The sequence below is a fragment of the Dasypus novemcinctus genome, chromosome 13 (genome assembly GCF_030445035.2).
Source record: "Dasypus novemcinctus isolate mDasNov1 chromosome 13, mDasNov1.1.hap2, whole genome shotgun sequence".
In the NCBI taxonomy this organism is placed as follows: domain Eukaryota; kingdom Metazoa; phylum Chordata; class Mammalia; order Cingulata; family Dasypodidae; genus Dasypus; species Dasypus novemcinctus.
Window position 1 is genome coordinate 5,593,250 of NC_080685.1, and position 16,782 is coordinate 5,610,031.

Sequence of the window (16,782 nt, forward strand, 5' to 3'; positions counted from 1 at the left end):
TCAAGACTTTTCTATTCTGGGAGACAAGGTCTCCAAGCACTACAGCTCCAAAGCAGATACATGTGACACCAAACTGTGAAATACATTTCACTGAGGAGCCTGCTGAGATTTCCAGGAAAAAAAAATGTTATTGCTATTTACTTCTGCAGCCTTCCTGGAACTGACTTTTAATGTATATCTTACGTTATCCTTAAGTTATTTTGAAGTGGCTTATAAAATCATATACCATAACATCAGACTTAAATACACATATATAAAAAAGGAAATCAGGAGAAGAGAAAATCAGGGTCAACCAGTCAGATGAACCCAGAGGAGAGCTTGAGACAAATACTTCACCTAAAAAACTTAAAAGCATTCTACCCACTGTATGCTTAAGAGCATTCTAGAAGCCAGTAATAAATTCACAGAATGATGAAATGTTTTATTAAAATTATAATCTATAAATAATAACTAAGAGTATTAAGCACATTTATCTAAAGTAGTGATTAAGCATAAAAATATGTGTCAGGCTAGAATGAAGTATTAATATAGGGTACCATTAAGACATTTCAGTGGTAAATTAAGGAAAAGTGACATGTCTGCACAGTCTCTAGCATGTAGGCTTTGTATCCAACTATTGCCACGCATTGAAAATGCAATGTGCTTACTGCCGTTATGACATATTCTACTTGTGTCAGACCTCACAGACTTCTAAAGAATTTCAAATATATAATCTTATCTTACTATTGCAAAAACCCTGTAAGACAGGAATAAGATCCTTGTAGAAAGGATGTGACAGATCCCAGATAGACCTAAGACCTAACTATTATTTTGGCATTTAAACCTGGTCCAGAGACTTCCCACACGCACCTATCTCTACATTTAGCAATCACATTACTTCTATCAGGAATGATACACTCTGTCAAAGCAAAAAAAAAAAAAAAAATCAGTTTTAGAATACAGTGTAACTTCTCATCTTACACAATTGTATAATGTATATTTTTAAATGTAGAGTAACACTACATATTTCAGTTTTGACATTCAAAATAAAGGGTATTGCATAGGAAGCCTAGAATTAACTTCTTAAAATGATCAAATACAGAAATAAGCTTCTAAAAAGGAAATGATTAAAACATTACCTTTTCTATATATTGTTCCCTTTTTATATTTGTGGACAGTTATAAAGTAAATTCTCCAAACTGTTTTCTCACACACATTTTTCAAGTGAATAATAAATTTAAAATATCAGGATTCCTTCTGCTATGGGCAGTCTCTTCTCCAGCCAAAATAACCTAAATGGAGAGGACTTCTTTTAATGCTTTACACTAGCAGCGCATCCTGCTTAGAACTGGTCCACAGCAGGAACTGCTGAAATGACACCGTAAAATAATACTTTTGTCAGGTTGCAAAAGTTCATACTTACCAAGGGGGAGGTTTTTCGTCTTCTTGATGGAGATATCTCACTTTCCTTACTCACTTGTTGACGCAACAAAGCTTTGAGCTGATTAACTACAGAGCAAAAAGCAATGGGCTCGTTAAGCTTACTGGAGAGCCATGGTCTATCACCACCCGACCCTCCTTCCATGCGTCCAACAGATATTGTTTAAACATGTCATACATCAATAACTGTGCTGTCCACGGGGGATACAAAGATAAACATGAGAAAATCTCTACCACCTAAGAGTTAAGAATCCAGTGAGCAAGAAAGATACACTAAGAGATACAAAATAATATAATGAGTTTATTTTGGACTTGGAATAACACATAGTGCTACAAGAAGAGGAGGCACCTAATTGGACTTGTTTTCAAAGATGATAAGCAGGAGGTCACCAAGCAGAGAAGGCTTCAGGTAGACAGCATAGCAGGTACAAAGGTATAAGGGCAAGGCCAGGTTGTTATGACTTGAACATGGCCATGTGGTGTGGATGGCTAGGAGAAGGATAGAAAAATGAGACTGCAGCCATCTTAGGAAAACATTGCAATGCCATACCAAAGAGTTTGACCTGTAACTTATCAGCATTGGGAAGTCAAAGGAAAAAACTTAAACAAAGGAATGATATGACCTGGTTTGTGTCTCAGAAATGAAACACTAGCACTAGGGGCTGGACTAGAGTCACTGCTCTGCTTGGACAAACATCAACACATACTCTAAAAGGAGTTTAAAGGCTAAGACTGACATCCACTCACATGTACTGCATGGCTAGGCTGTAGAAGGATTGAAAAACCCACACATGCACTGCATGGCGGGGCTGCAGTAGAACTGACATCCATTCACAAACACCACATGGCTGGGCTGCAGTAGACTGACATACACACACACACACTGCATGGCTGGGCTGCAGTAGACTGACATCCACACATATGCACCACATTGCCGGGATGCAGTAGACTGACATCCACACACATGCACCACATGGCTGGGCTGCAGTAGGACTGACATCCACACACACACACCGCATGGCGGGGTTGCAGTAGGACTGACAACCACTCACAAACGCCACATGGCTGGGCTGCAGTAGGACTGACATTCACACACATGCACCACATGGCCTGGGCTGCAGTAGGACTGACATCCACTCACTCACACACACCAGCATGGCTGTGCTGCAGTTCGTGCCAGGCAGTGTCAGTGTCCTCATTTCCTTCACTGGCGCCAAAAGAAGGATCTGGTGCATCTTTTCCAGCCATGACATCACCTTCTCTCAAGGCACACTTCAGTTGGTGAATGCTTCTATTGGCACGTTCTACAACAACAAACATGACAGGGCCAATGAAATTTGGGTGTATCACACGTACGCTTTCTAAAGAATGCAATTTCTAAAGGAGAAGCGATTATTTCACACACTTTCTAGAAAAATGCAGTTCTGTGTCTAGCTTATAAAGGAACATGGCAGAGGAAGTGAGGAGAGATAAGTTCATAGGTTAGAGGTTAGATTTGGTGCTCTGTAAGATTCCTGCCACCTCAGTGACAGATGTTACTAAATGTAGCACCACCAGCAAGGGGGACTGCTCCAGAGTACCAGCTAACTATAAGCAGTAAGGGGCATGCTTGCCTTCCCTTCCAAGCTCCAGACTCCCCTCCCCACCTGAAGATATCCAATTACCTGCCCTCCTTTTGATCCTTGTGGCAGCCCCTGCTGTAAGTCTGTACCCCATGTATGGATTCTTGGTTATTGCAACTGACTACCCTTGGAATCCAAGCTTAAACTAACACCACATACATAATACAACCTGTCTAAAATGAAGTATTTTAAGCTCTATTACTGTAGAAGCTTATCTTTAAAAATGGCCCCCAGGGAAATGGGACTCCTGACCAGAGGTAGTCCCCTCCCACATTGCAACTGGGTTGCCTGAGGCTTGCATGACCGAGTGCAGTGGAAGTTACGCCAGGCCAGATCCAAGCCTGACCTTTAAGCGAGCCGTGTCTGCTTTCTCCCTCTCAGAAGGCTTGCTCTGAGGAGCCCGGAACCACTAGGGAAGAAGTCTGGCTACCCTTTTGGAGACACTATGAGAAGAGGTCATGGGCTGGCAAAGGGCCTGAGACTACGGGAAAAGGAAACGGGCTCAGCTCCCCAACTGCTCCCAGGATGCCAGAACCTGAGGCTCTTTAACTGCAACCGCAGTAGAGAAACCAGAAGGGGGAAACGGACTTTGGCCCAGTGGTTAGGGCGTCCCTCTACCATATGGGAGGTCCGCGGTTCAAACCCCGGGCCTCCTTGACCCGTGTGGAGCTGGCCATGCGCAGTGCTGATGCGCGCAAGGAGTGCCGTGCCACGCAAGGGTGTCCCCCGCGTGGGGGAGCCCCACGCGCAAGGAGTGCGCCCGTGAGAAAGCCGCCCAGCGTGAAAAGAAAGTGCAGCCTGCCCAGGAATGGCGACGCCCACACTTCCCGTGCCGCTGACGACAACAGAAGCGGACAAAGAAACAAGACGCAGCAAATAGACACCGAGAACAGACAACCAGGGGAGGGGGGGAAATTAAATAAATAAATAAATCTTAAAAAAAAAAAAAAGAAAAAAAAAGAAACCAGAAGGATTACCCGGTGGAGTCCAGTCAACCGCAGCTCTAAGAGAGAGGAATCACCAAGCTTAGGGCTGGTTTTTTGCACAAGAATAGAGAACTGAAAAAGTTCAGTCAGCATGCTGAGAATTCGTCTCTGGACAATGAGCAAAGGAGCCAAGTCTTTCCTACACTAAGAACAGAACTATACTAAGGACACCGATGCTGGCATTGCTGACAGTTCTATCCTACTTTACGGATATTTTCACTTGTGTAACAACCGATGAGACTCAGTTGGAGTGTTTCTGAACAAGAATCAATTGGAAAGTTTATTAAGGACCAATTGCTTTTTCAGATTTAAATTTCTCATTGTTTCTGGTAATCTTTTATGATTAAGTTCACCAGTTCTAATCCAGTAAATAATACCTATAATAAAAATATGCTTTGCACATTAGAGCAGGGACATATATTTCATTCGCCATTTTCATATTTTGATGTCTGCATTTGAACGTTATTTTTCAGTTTATTAATTCATTTACCAAACATTTATGTATATTTAACATAGAAATTTATATGTCAGAAAGGCAAATTCCCACACAAATTCACATACCACTACGACCTAAAGTATTTCAAAAGAAATCTATCTAAACCATTCTTTAAGATCTTCAGAGGAGAAGGTACATTCCACAAGCAAGGGCAACCTATAACAATGATGGCCATGGAATTCTTACTCTCTTCCGACTGAGGTCCTTCTTTTAGAATCGAGTCCCATTTCTTCTTGTGTCCTCAAGAGAAAAAGCACGTATTCCTTGCTACCTACAGAAACCACTGGAAAGCTACAAAAGCACATAGCTTTTAGTTACTGATCCTATAGAAAAATGTTTATAAAAACATATTCTTGAGGACTGTGAAAAATTGAGTCCATTTTTTCGAAGTTCGAAGTATGGAATAAAAAAATCACAATATCATTTAAAATGAAAAATAGACCCTATGTTTCAAAATATCTAATATAACTTCTTCACTGACAGCAACTCACTTTCTACTTTGATTAAACTAAGGAGAACAGGTCTTTCAGGTTAGGATTTAACAATGAAACTCTATTAATCAACTATACAAGAGACCTAGTGAATTCATCATTATATTTTTCTCTACACCAGCACTAATTCCATACAGATCTTTTTCTGACATGAATTTGGTGCTGATTAACCAATTCTGCCCCTTCCTACTCATTATGAGTTTTTAAAAAGTCAAGATAAGATGGATTCCTGTTTTCAGCAAAATAACAAAATAAGTAGTAGCAATAGTTTTCCAAGAGCTTAGTATTTTCTAAAGAGACTTGTTAATGGAAAAGGAAAATCAAAGTGCTATATGATAAGCAATTTAGCTCACAGAGCTTCAGATTTATGCACTTAAATCTATGAATAAAGCACTTATCTTTATCACATCCATTAGAAAGGAAACAAAGGGTTTGTCTAACATCAAAGTGTCTTTTCTAGAGGTATCAAATGACTTCACATTTAAGACAAAGGATACTTATTTATTTATATCTAATCTGACTAGAAGCTAATAAGCTACACTGAGGGGAAAAAAAAAAAAAAAGGAAACCTGAAAACAAATTGCTTAGTTGAAAATCTCTATAGGTAGAGTCCTTTCATCATGTTACAATGATAGCAGGGTTTTATGAACCCTTTTCTATATACTTGTTTAATCTTTTAGAATTTATAACATTCAAAGACTACATGTTAAATTGCACAGTGAAAATGGATGTTATGCTAAATATTGAGATGTTGAAGAACTATACTAAAGAGGAGGAAATAATAAAAGAAGTGTCCCATAAGGGTTTTTTTGTGTGTATTTTTTTGTTTTTTTTGCACTACTGACTTCAGTTACTAGAGTCAGAGAAGTAATTCACAAGAACTACATTCTAAAACCTTCACTAAAGAAGTAATGTTTTTAAGTCATTTCAGTACTACATTTGAAAACATGCTAAGTGCTTCTCAAATATATACAAAGCAAAATAATGATATACTATAACAGACAGAATTAATCCTGATGAATAACAACTCTCAGGTGATTCAAGACAGATGCAATTCCATTACTCTTCAACTGAAATCACTGCAATTGACCATCCCAGAATCCTTACTAGGAACATGTAACAGTTTGACATTATTTATTAATTTCAAAAAGAAATATGGATTGTGTTTGTAAACTGGTCTGTTCCTCTGGGCATATTAGATTGTATTAGATTCAGAGGTTTTACTTTTACTCTATTAAATCAAGATTAGGGCTTTTATTTGACCACATCATTAGGGCATGTAGGGTTGAGTCCCCACCCCCTTTGAAGGGATGAAACAGACACTCACATAGACATAGACACACAGAAGCAGATATGGAGGAAGAGAGAGTGCTCCATAGATGGCAGAGGCCCCGGGAAGAGAGATGAGCCCTCCTGCCTACAGCTGGGATTGGAAGACACTGGGACCTCAGAGCCTTAGGAGGAGAGGAAGGCTGAACACACACAGAGACCGGCAGCCATCTTGCTCTAACACATAGCACAGACTTTGGTGAGGGAAGTAACTTACTCTTGTATGGCCTTGGACTGTAAGCTTCTACTCCAAATAAATACCCTTTATAAAGGCTAACAGACTTCTGGTACTTTGCATCAGCGCCCCTTTGCCTGACTAATACAAATAGGACCTCTGAGCCCTTCAGAATCACACACATAAATGCTGTTTCTGCCAGTCCATTATCCAAACTCCAATCAGTTCAACAAATACTGGAAACAGTTTTTGGGCTGTTGACTGCCAGCTAATTTAAGTCTGTATTATTCATTTTCCTAATCCAGTTTCCCTACATTCAAACTCTTAGCTCACCGACGGGACTCTCCTCATCAAGAAGTTTTTGAACAAATTGCAAATATGTCTGTCTAGGAAGGAACACAATATATAAATGTCTGTGGATGACTAATTTCTACATCCTGTATCTCTACTGGGAGGTGGGAAAGGTAACTGTCTGGTGACAGAGAGGAGGAACCACACCTCTGGAGCACCTGGCTGACTCTGGGAAACCACGTAATAAACTGTACCTCCTTAGCCTGAGCTGGGAAATGAACAGCAGTTCCCCACACAAGCTTAGACAAGGGCAGAGAAGCAGAAAACAAGTTGGAGAGACATAAGTACAAGTGTCTGCCCACAATTGACTGGGGCCTGCCTGGTTCAGGTCACCAGCACCACTCACTCACAGACCAACAGGTAGCACAGCCAAGATACAAATGGCACAGTCCAAGGCCAGCTCAAGTCGGCTTTGTAAATATTAGATTGGTGCAAAAGAAAATGCAGTTATGCTGTGAATTTTAAATCATTATAACTAGACTCAAACATGTTTTTATTAATCAAAATAGGGACCAGTATAATCAAAGCATTTTGCCAACAAGAAATAAGTTTGCTTATTCCTCTAGCATAAAAATCCATGCTGTGGGATTCAACAGACTCTTGGAAAGCATTTTCTGCATCCTGCTGGTTGTGGAAACGTCTTCCCTGCAAAAAGTTGTCAAGATGCTTGAAGAAGTGGTAGTTGATTCGCTAGAGGTCAGGTGAATATGGCAGATGAGGCAAAACTTCGTAGTCCAATTTGTTCAACTTTTGAAACGCTTGTTGTGCGACATGCAGTTGGGCGATGTCATGGAGAAGAACTGGGCCCTTCCTGTTGACCTATGCTGGCTGCAGGCACTGCAGTTTTCGGTGCATCTCATCAATTTAGTGAGCATACTTCTCAGATGTAATGGTTTCACCAGGACTCAGAAAGCTGTAGTGGCAGCAGACTACCAAACAGTGACCATGACCTTTTTTGGTGCAAGTTTGGCTTTGGGAAGTGCTTTGGAGCTTCTTCTTGGTTCAACAACTGAATTGGTCATCGCCAGTTGTCGAAAAAATTCACTTTTCATCACACATCACAATCCGATTGAGAAATGGTTTGTTGTTGCATAAAATAAGAGAAGACAACACTTCAAAACAATAATTTTTAAAAATTTCGGTCAGCTCATGAGGAACCCACTTAGCGAGCTTTCTCACCTTTCAAATTTGCTTCAAATGCCAAATGACCATAGAATGGTTGACGTTGAGTTCTTCAGCAACTTCTTGTGTAGTTATAAGAGGATCAGCTTCAATGACTGCTCTCAGTTGGTTTTTTTTTATTATTATTATTTTTATTGACTTTGTAATAATATTACATTAAAAATATATATGTGAGGTCCCATTCAACCCCACCCCCCCACCCCCCCTCTCCCCCCCCCACAACACTCGTTCCCATCATCATGACACATCCTCTCAGTTGGTTTTTATCAACTTCCAATGGCCGGCCACTATGCTCCTCATCTTCGAGGCTCTCATTTCCTTTGCAAAACTTCTTGAATCACCCCTGCACTGTATGTTCATTAGCCAAATGCGTAACTGATGTTGCAAGTTGTCTCCACTGCTTGCAACTCATTTTGAACTCAAATAAAAAATCACCTGAATTTGCTTTTTGTCTAACATCATTTCCATAGTCTAAAATAAATATAAAATAAACAGCAAGTAATGTCATTAGCAAAAAAACATAAAGCAAGAAATGCACATTAAAATGACATATAACATAACCATATTTATTTAAGAATGTATGCCAATATCGAATGGCAAATTCAACAATGCAAAACTGCAATTGCTTTTGCACCAACCTAATAACAATTACACCTGGTGAAAGAAATTAAAAGTACTGTGCAGAAGCTTCAAAAATCTCAAAGAAAATACTATCAGAACATTCAGCTGAAAATGTGCTAAAGAGGTTGGTACCATGAATGAAAGACAATCTGAACATGTAAATGTAAACATCTTCAGAAAGCAGTCATGGGAAGATTATTAATGAAGAATAGATGCTGAAAAATCAAGATTGGCTATATGCATTATGAAGATTACACCTGATATTTCTTCAGCAGCCAGTGAGAGGACCTATGCACCTGTCACTTCCTATTGACTAAGAGTAATCCTAGCCAGGACGGTAGAATGTAGGTAAGATTATCAACCAATACAATCTGTATCCTTAAGTATAACTACTCTCAAAAATAATTCGTGTGAGTGAGGACTATGAGAAGAGCCTTGCTACTTCAAGATCACAGGTCTTCAACCTCAGCTCATTTTTTTGGTGCGGCAGACTTCCCTATGAATGTTCAGCCGTACCCCTGGCCTTCACCCACTAGATGCCAGTAGCACCCACCCCCTCAATCCACAGTTGCAACAAGCAAAACACATCTCTAGACACTACCAAAAATCCCCTGGGTGGCAAAATCACTCTGGTTGAGTGTTCAGTCTTGAGTAGACTTCCCATCAAACCCACTATGACAGGGCACTTCTGACCTAGTTGCCAGGAAACAGTTCTATATCCATCAGAATTATTAATAGTATTTACCTTCATTTTGTTTCACGGCCTAACACATATAGCAATATTTACCCTAAGACCATTTTTCTAAGCTACCCTAACTAATCATTTCTTCAAATATTCCAGTAGGCTTTGATGAAGTTCCCCCCAAATCAAGGTTGCTTTGGCAAGTGCTCAAACATATTTCAAGCCACCTTCTCTACCTTTTGATCCAGAGAGGAGTACCACTAAGTAAAAGGGTAAAAACCATGGCACAGACCCGTGAAATGATCAGAGCATAAGTCTTTAAACAACCAATGAGAAAATATAATTAATTCAGTAGCTTGATATCAACTTAGTCTATCCCTGTTTAAGAAAAAGTGACAATGTTCTTACAATTTCATAAAATAGAACCACCTAGATTTAGTTCTAGATTATTCCAGGGATGACAATTTGTAAAACACTCTTTCCTGGCTACTAAATCCTGTCTTTTGCCTAATGTATCTCATCACTAGCTGGAAAGGAAATCTGGAATTCAGACTGGCTTTTTGTTATTCTGGTTAAAGACATGATGATAAAAATTAAACTACTAAGAAAAGACACCTAAGTATATAAAACAAAACAATGAATACATGTAATTTAAATTTTACCAGAAAAAATAAACCCATAAGTTTACAAATTCTTTTTTTTTTTTAAGATTTATTTATTTATTCCTCTCCCCTTTCCCCCGCCCACCCTGGTTGTCTGTTCTCTGTGTCTATTTGCTGCATCTTCTTTGTCCACTTCTGTTGTTGTCAGTGGCACAGGAATCTGTTTCTTTTTGTTGCATCATCTTGTTGTGTCAGCTCTCTGTGTGTGCGGCCATTCCTGGGCAGGCTGCACTTTCTTTCGTGCTGGGCGGCTCTCCTTACGGGGCATACTCCTTGCATGGCAGGGCACTCCTTGCGCGCATCAGCACTGCACATGGGCCAGCTGCACACGGGTCAAGGAGGCCCGGGGTCTGAACCGCTGACCTCCCATGTGGTAGACGGATGCCCTAACCACTGGGCCAAGTCTGCCACCTACAAATTCTATTTGCATTACTGTTCCTCATTAGATATGCAAAACATTTCTTTAATTTTTTAAAAAAAGAAGTGTTGTGAAAAATCTGCACTGAAGCACAAAAATGGCTTTCTCTTTCCTAACAAATGCTTCCAGGGCTTTATTACATTGTTTACCAGGCTGATGGTATAGCAAACACACACACAGTAGCTGTGAAGGATCTATCTATGTGTGTGTATGTGTGTGTGTGTGAGTATGCATGTGTATATATTATATATAGTATACATAGTAAAGAATACCAAATATATTCAGAAAATGTTAGAGAAAAGCAAAGAAGAAGGATGGCGGGGTAAAAACAAGAAGGAGAGGGGAGGCAGGAAGGGGGAGATGGGGAGGAGGAGAGGAAGATGGGCAGGAGGAAGAGGTAGAGGAGGAAGAAATTTAAGTTTTACAAATAAAACTGAGGAAAAGAATTTTTACTTAAGGTGTTTTCTTAGGATGCCAAAGGTCCAGATGAAGTTATTGCTAGCTAATACACTGACTAAACTGTTGGCCTATAAGATTAACACGGCCCTTCTACAGATGTTAGCCCTTCCCTATGAGGAGAAAAACACTTTAGAGGATCTGGAGCTATACACTAATCGTCTACAAGTAAAATGTAGAACATCAGCATCATTATTGGTTTTCAGAAACTATACTAACCTACAAGGGACCACCTCCCAAATCACATATTTTCTTCCCATATTCATCCTCTCACTTTCTATGTACCTAGTTCAACCCTTCAGCTTCACTTTCCTAAGGTAGAAACCCAGTGTTGATGGAAAGGACATTAGAGATCCAGGGGTCAAAGAGTGGTGCCTCAAGGCTGAACCCAGCCCTGAGGTATGTTCTTGCTTGGCCAACAGAGGGTGGAAGGGAGAAGAGAAAAAAAGCAAGAAGGAAGAGGGATGGAGCGAGGAAGAAATTTGACTGTTTTTAGAAAAAGCCTAAACTGCCCAGTTTAGACATAAGCCTCACCATTATTCCTACAATTAATCCAAATTTGATTAGCAAGTTCTCTCCTCCTATCTAAGATCATATCCTCACATTTAAGGAAATAGGAAGCCCAGAAATGCCGACAAGCACCCAGAAGGTTATCAGCAAAAGCAAGAGAAAGGGCTTAGCGCCTTGCCTCCGGGTCGTACCCTCTCTCCCCCGACTCCATCATGCTCTTCCCACAAAGTCAATCCATAGTCTGGAACACCAATATGTTGAAAGAAAAGGGAATATCAGCACATGAAATGTATATAAAAAGAAACAATGGGAACCTGTCACATTGCAAGTAGTTTCATTTTTCTTTACATCCACCCCACCAAAGTTGGCTAAGAAGCAGGTGAATAGGTGAGTCATGTTTACAGCTATTTTTGATAAAACAGTATACGTACCCGCACTACAGCAATAGACAGACATGATTCGGGTATTACGATTAGAACATTGCATTTCTAGCAAGTTCTCTCCTCCTATAATACCATATCTCTACATTAAAGTCTTCAAAACTTAAGAGAGTCTGGATTTCCTGGTATTCTGGCTTTTGAGCCTGTCTTGGCTACAAAGTAGTTTATTTTATACTTCACAACCTTGTATACTGATGTGCTATACTTAAATTAGAGGAGGGGCCTTTGCTTTCCTCCCCAGTTACTAATACAGGCATTCTGTGGGTCTTAAATTACAGCTGCCTACAGAATGAATGAACATTACCTAACCGTACTGCTAGGACAACTCCCAAATCACTTCTACTTCTATACTAAACTGCATTGACTCCCAAAATACTGGGAAATGCCCACGTTTTATAATACTGGAAATTTTCAGATCATTTATTATGTAGGATTATTAGTACAGATCTGTGGGACAATCAAGTTTTCCAGTGTTGGTTTAATGTATACCCAGGGGACCTGAATCTCTGGACTGACCATGTGATAGCCAGGCCCTGAGCCTCAACAGACTTGCAACTCCTACACTCTGGTTTATTAGACTTACCCCACTCAGCTAACATGGAGGTGAAGAAGGTCAACCACCACACCAGGGAACCAAGACTGCCTGCAACTGAAAGCAGGAGAATTATACCCAGCATCCGCGTAGAATTTAAGCCCCCTCTTGATATAGATGTGGAGTGGACACAACCATTCTAAGGTCCACAGGACGGAGGAATAGAGTATGGATTAGAGTGGACTTAGTGATATCCTATTCATGAATTATTGTGATTAGTAATCAAAGCAAATGTGGCATTGGTGTGAAGAAAGTGGCCATGGTGGCTGCTGGGGGTACGGAGTGGGAGGAAGAGATGAGATGTTGGGGCGTTTTCGAGACTTGGAGTTGTCCTGGGTGGTGCTGCAGGGACAGTTACTGGACATTGTATGTCCTCCCATGGCCCGGCCCACTGGGTGGACTGTGGAAGAGTGTGGACTATGATGTGGACCATTGACCATGAGGTGCAGTGGTGCTCAGAAATGTATTCACCAAATGCAATGAATGTCTCATGATGATGGAAGAGATTGTTGTTATGGGGGGAGGAGTGGGGCGAGGGAGGTAGGGGGCATATGGGGACCTCATATTTTTTTAATGTATTATTAAAAACATAAAGATAAAAAAAAGAGTTAAAAAAAAAAAAAAGTTTTCCAGTGTTTAGGCCAGAACTCCCGTTTTAAAGAAGAGTCATTAAGTCTCTCCAATTTCTTGCAGAGGGGGCATAGGCAACCCAAATTAGGAGATACCATTGAGGGCACAGACAGGGAACACATCTGAAAAGTCCAGGGGAAAGGGTGAGAGGTGAATGTGGGATCTGCAGCTGGGCATACTACTTCTGGGGCTGCTATAGGATCATCAGAGCAGAGAAGAGGAAAGAATTCCACCCAAGTTTTAAGGGAATAAAATGAACTTTGACTCTGCTTTTCACATCAGAGCTTTAAATTCTTAATTTACCATAGTAGTATCAAAAACTGTATTTAAAGTAAAGAAATGAGGAAACTCTATTAAGATATGGCAGGACAATCACTGAAAATTGTGGAAGCATTTTGAACTTTTATATGGCTCCTCCTGGATATACATAAATGAAGAGATATTAGTAATGTTTACATGCCACAGCTGTCTGTAACCAGAGGAACAACTTGGGAGGAAAGACTGAAGAATGTTTACCCTTCCTTTAAACATGAACTTCACAAAACACTTTCAGGAAGGAATGGTGGATATACAAAAAGGCAATGAAGGGGACTGTGAGAAGATGGCATCTGACTAATAGGCAGAGCTCAATGCAATGGAAGAGCCAAAAGCTATTGATGGACCTGTTTTGGGGGTTAGCAGACCAGGACAATGCTTCACAGCCCCTAGGAATGTGAGGGACAGAAAGACAAAGAACCCGAAACAACAAACATGAAATACCAAGCCCCCACAATGGATGGGAAGTTCTCCCCTCCCCCACTCCACAGCCAAGATATTAAGCTGGGGTAAACCCCTGGCTCACTGCAGCTGACTGAGAGGGGAACAGACATCTTCCTCCCTGTCAGCTGTTTCAAGAGAAAAGGGAGGGGGAGCCAGGGGGCTTTTCTTCAGTGAATTCAGCTAGCAGAACCCGCTTTGAATCTCCATTCTAGAGATTCTAGAGATTCAACACAGGAATACAAGAAAGCTGAGACTGAAACACCTCTGTGGAAAGGTGACAAGTACCATCTGCTGGCCTATCTGGAAACTGCATGAACAAAAACTGTGGGCTATTTATATCCTAACCCCTGGGAGAAATCTGTGCCCCATTAGTGAGCCTCTGGCCCAAATCCAATAACTTAGGCTGGGCAATTTTAAAGACTTAGAATAAGTTGAAACAAATTCAAAGAAGAGCTGTGGAGGAAAAAACACTAGGCAAGAAAGAGAATTGGCCATCAGAGTAAATTCACCAACATATTCAGATGCCTAGACATCAGCAAAAAATTACAAGCTATACTAGGAAACAGGAAGAGATGGCCCAGCCAATAGAACTAACCAAATATCCTGGAGAGATACAGGATTTAAAATAACTAATCAGTGATAATCACACAAATTTCCTAAATCACTTCAAAGACTGTAAAGAAAAAAATGACTAAAGAAATAAAGGATATTAAGAAGACACTGGGTGAGCATAAAGAACATTTTGAAAACCTGCATAGAAAAGTAACAGACCTACCAGGAATGAAAGGCATGAAGGATGAGATTAAAAATAATTAGGGGCACATAAGAGCAGATGTGAATTGCTTGAAGACAGAATTAGTGATTTCAAAGACAGAACACCTGAACTAGAAAAGACAGGAAAACAGAAAGAGAATGAAAAAAAAAGAAACAGAGCCTCAGGGACTTGAATGACAATGCAAAATGCACAAACATTGACATTATTGGTATGCCAGTAGGAGAAGAGAATGGAAAACGTGAAGAAATAATATTTGACGAAATAATGACTGAAAACTTCCCAACCCTTACAAAAGACATAAATATCAATATCCAAGAGGACAACATACCCCAAACAGAATAAACTAGAACAGACCTACACTGAGATACCTACTATGCAGAATGACAAATATCAGAAATAAAGACAGGATTCTGAAAGCAGCAAGAGAAAAGCAAAGCATCACATACGAGGGAGACTCGATAAGTTTAAGTGCTGGCCTCTCATCAGAAACCATGGAGGTAAGAAGCAAGTGGCATGATGTATTTAAGACACTGAAAGAGAAAAACTGCCAGACAAGAATTCTGGATCCTGCAAAAACTGTCCTTCAAAAATGAGGATGAGTTCCAAGTCTTCACAGAAAAACAAAAACTGATAGAATATGTTACCAAAAGACCAGAATTATAAGAGATACTAAAGGGAGAGCTGTAGCCTGAAAGGAAAAAACAAGGGTAAGAGATTTGGAGAAGAGCTTAGAAAAGAAGATTATTAGGAAGGGTTAAATTAAAGTATATGAAAACAGACAATAGAGAGATATGACAGCAGAGAGCCAAAGGACAAAATGGATGAAGTAAGTAATGCCTTCAGAGTAATAGCACTGAATGTGAATGGCTTGAACTCCCCAATCAAAAGACATAGACTGATAGGATGCTATCTACAGGAAACCCACCTCAGACATAAGGACACAACCAGGTTAAAAGTAAACGGTTGGAAAAAGATATTCCATGCAAATAGTAACCAAAGAAGAGCTGGAGTAGGGATACAGGTGGCAGACAAAATAGATTTCAAAAGTAAGACCGCTACAAGGGATTAAGACCATCATTATATATTAATTAAAGGGACAATTCAACAAGAAGAATTTCTTGCAAATTTTTATGCGACTAACCTGAGTGCCCCAAGATACATGAGGCACACACTGGCAAAACTAAAGAGAGAAACTGACGTCTCTACAGTAATAGTTGGAGACTTCAATACACCACTCTCAGTATTGGCGAGAATATCTGAACAGAGGATAAAAAGAGAACTTGAATAGTATGTAAAATGAAATAGATCTAACAGACATTGCATCCCAAAACAGTGGGATATACTTTCTTTTACAGTGCTCATGGATCCTTCTCCAAGATAGACTATATTTTGGGTCACAATACAAATCTCAATAAATTTAAAAAGACTGAAATTATACAAAACACTTTCTCTCATCATAACAGAATGAAGCTGGAAATCAATAACGGATGGAAAAACGGAAAACTCATAAATGAATGGAGATTAAACAACACACTCTTAATAATCCGTAGGTCAAGAAGAAATTGAAAGAGAATTCCAAGAGAATCACATCCATCAGCCATGTTGGATCTATGTACCCTCTCGACTGAGAGGTGGAGCGGACATTGCCATTCCAGGGTCCGCAGGATGAAGGAATAAAATATGGATTAGAGTGGACTTACGTATTCTACTATAGAGCTGTTGTGACTCTAGCAATGGAAGAAATTGTATCATTGATGTGGAGACAGTGGCCATGGGAGTTGCTGAGGCAGGGAGAGGGAAGAGATGTGATATGGGGACATTTTGGGGACTTGGAGTTGTCCTAAATGATACTGCAGGAACAGATGCAGAACATTATATATCCTGCCATAACCCATTGAATGGACTGAGAGAGAGTATAAACTACAATGTAAACTGCGGTGTAGTTTCCCTTATATTTTTTAATGTAACATTTTGTGTGCTCTATATATCTTTAAAAAAAAGACAATAAAAAATTTCATTAAAAAAAGAGAATTTAGCAATATCTTGAGATGAATGAAAATAAGAACACAACATATTAAAACCTATGGGAGGGAAACGTACTTGGCCCAATGGTTAGGGCGTCCGTCTACCACATGGGAGGTCCGCGGTTCAAACCCCGGGCCTCCTTGACCTGTGTGGAGCTGGCC

The 16,782-nt window shown here is 40.1% G+C and overlaps 1 protein-coding gene across 6 annotated transcripts in view; it reads right to left on the bottom strand.

The window, feature by feature from the left end:
- SDCCAG8 (SHH signaling and ciliogenesis regulator SDCCAG8) overlaps nt 1-16,782 on the bottom strand; it is a 260,026-nt gene that overhangs the window by 223,024 nt on the left and 20,220 nt on the right. For 4 of the 6 annotated variants that reach the window (XM_058309409.2, XM_058309412.2, XM_058309411.2 and 1 more), the window contains exons 2-4: nt 12,424-12,489; nt 2,571-2,723; nt 1,403-1,488 (exon numbers count right to left, since the gene is read on the bottom strand). In XM_058309409.2, the coding sequence (XP_058165392.1) occupies nt 1,403-1,488; nt 2,571-2,723; nt 12,424-12,489 (305 nt within the window). Of the gene's footprint in view, nt 1-1,118; nt 1,272-1,402; nt 1,489-2,570; nt 2,724-12,423; nt 12,490-16,782 lie in introns of all 6 variants that reach the window. The other 2 variants (XM_071207328.1, XM_058309410.2) reach the window with 2 other exon arrangements.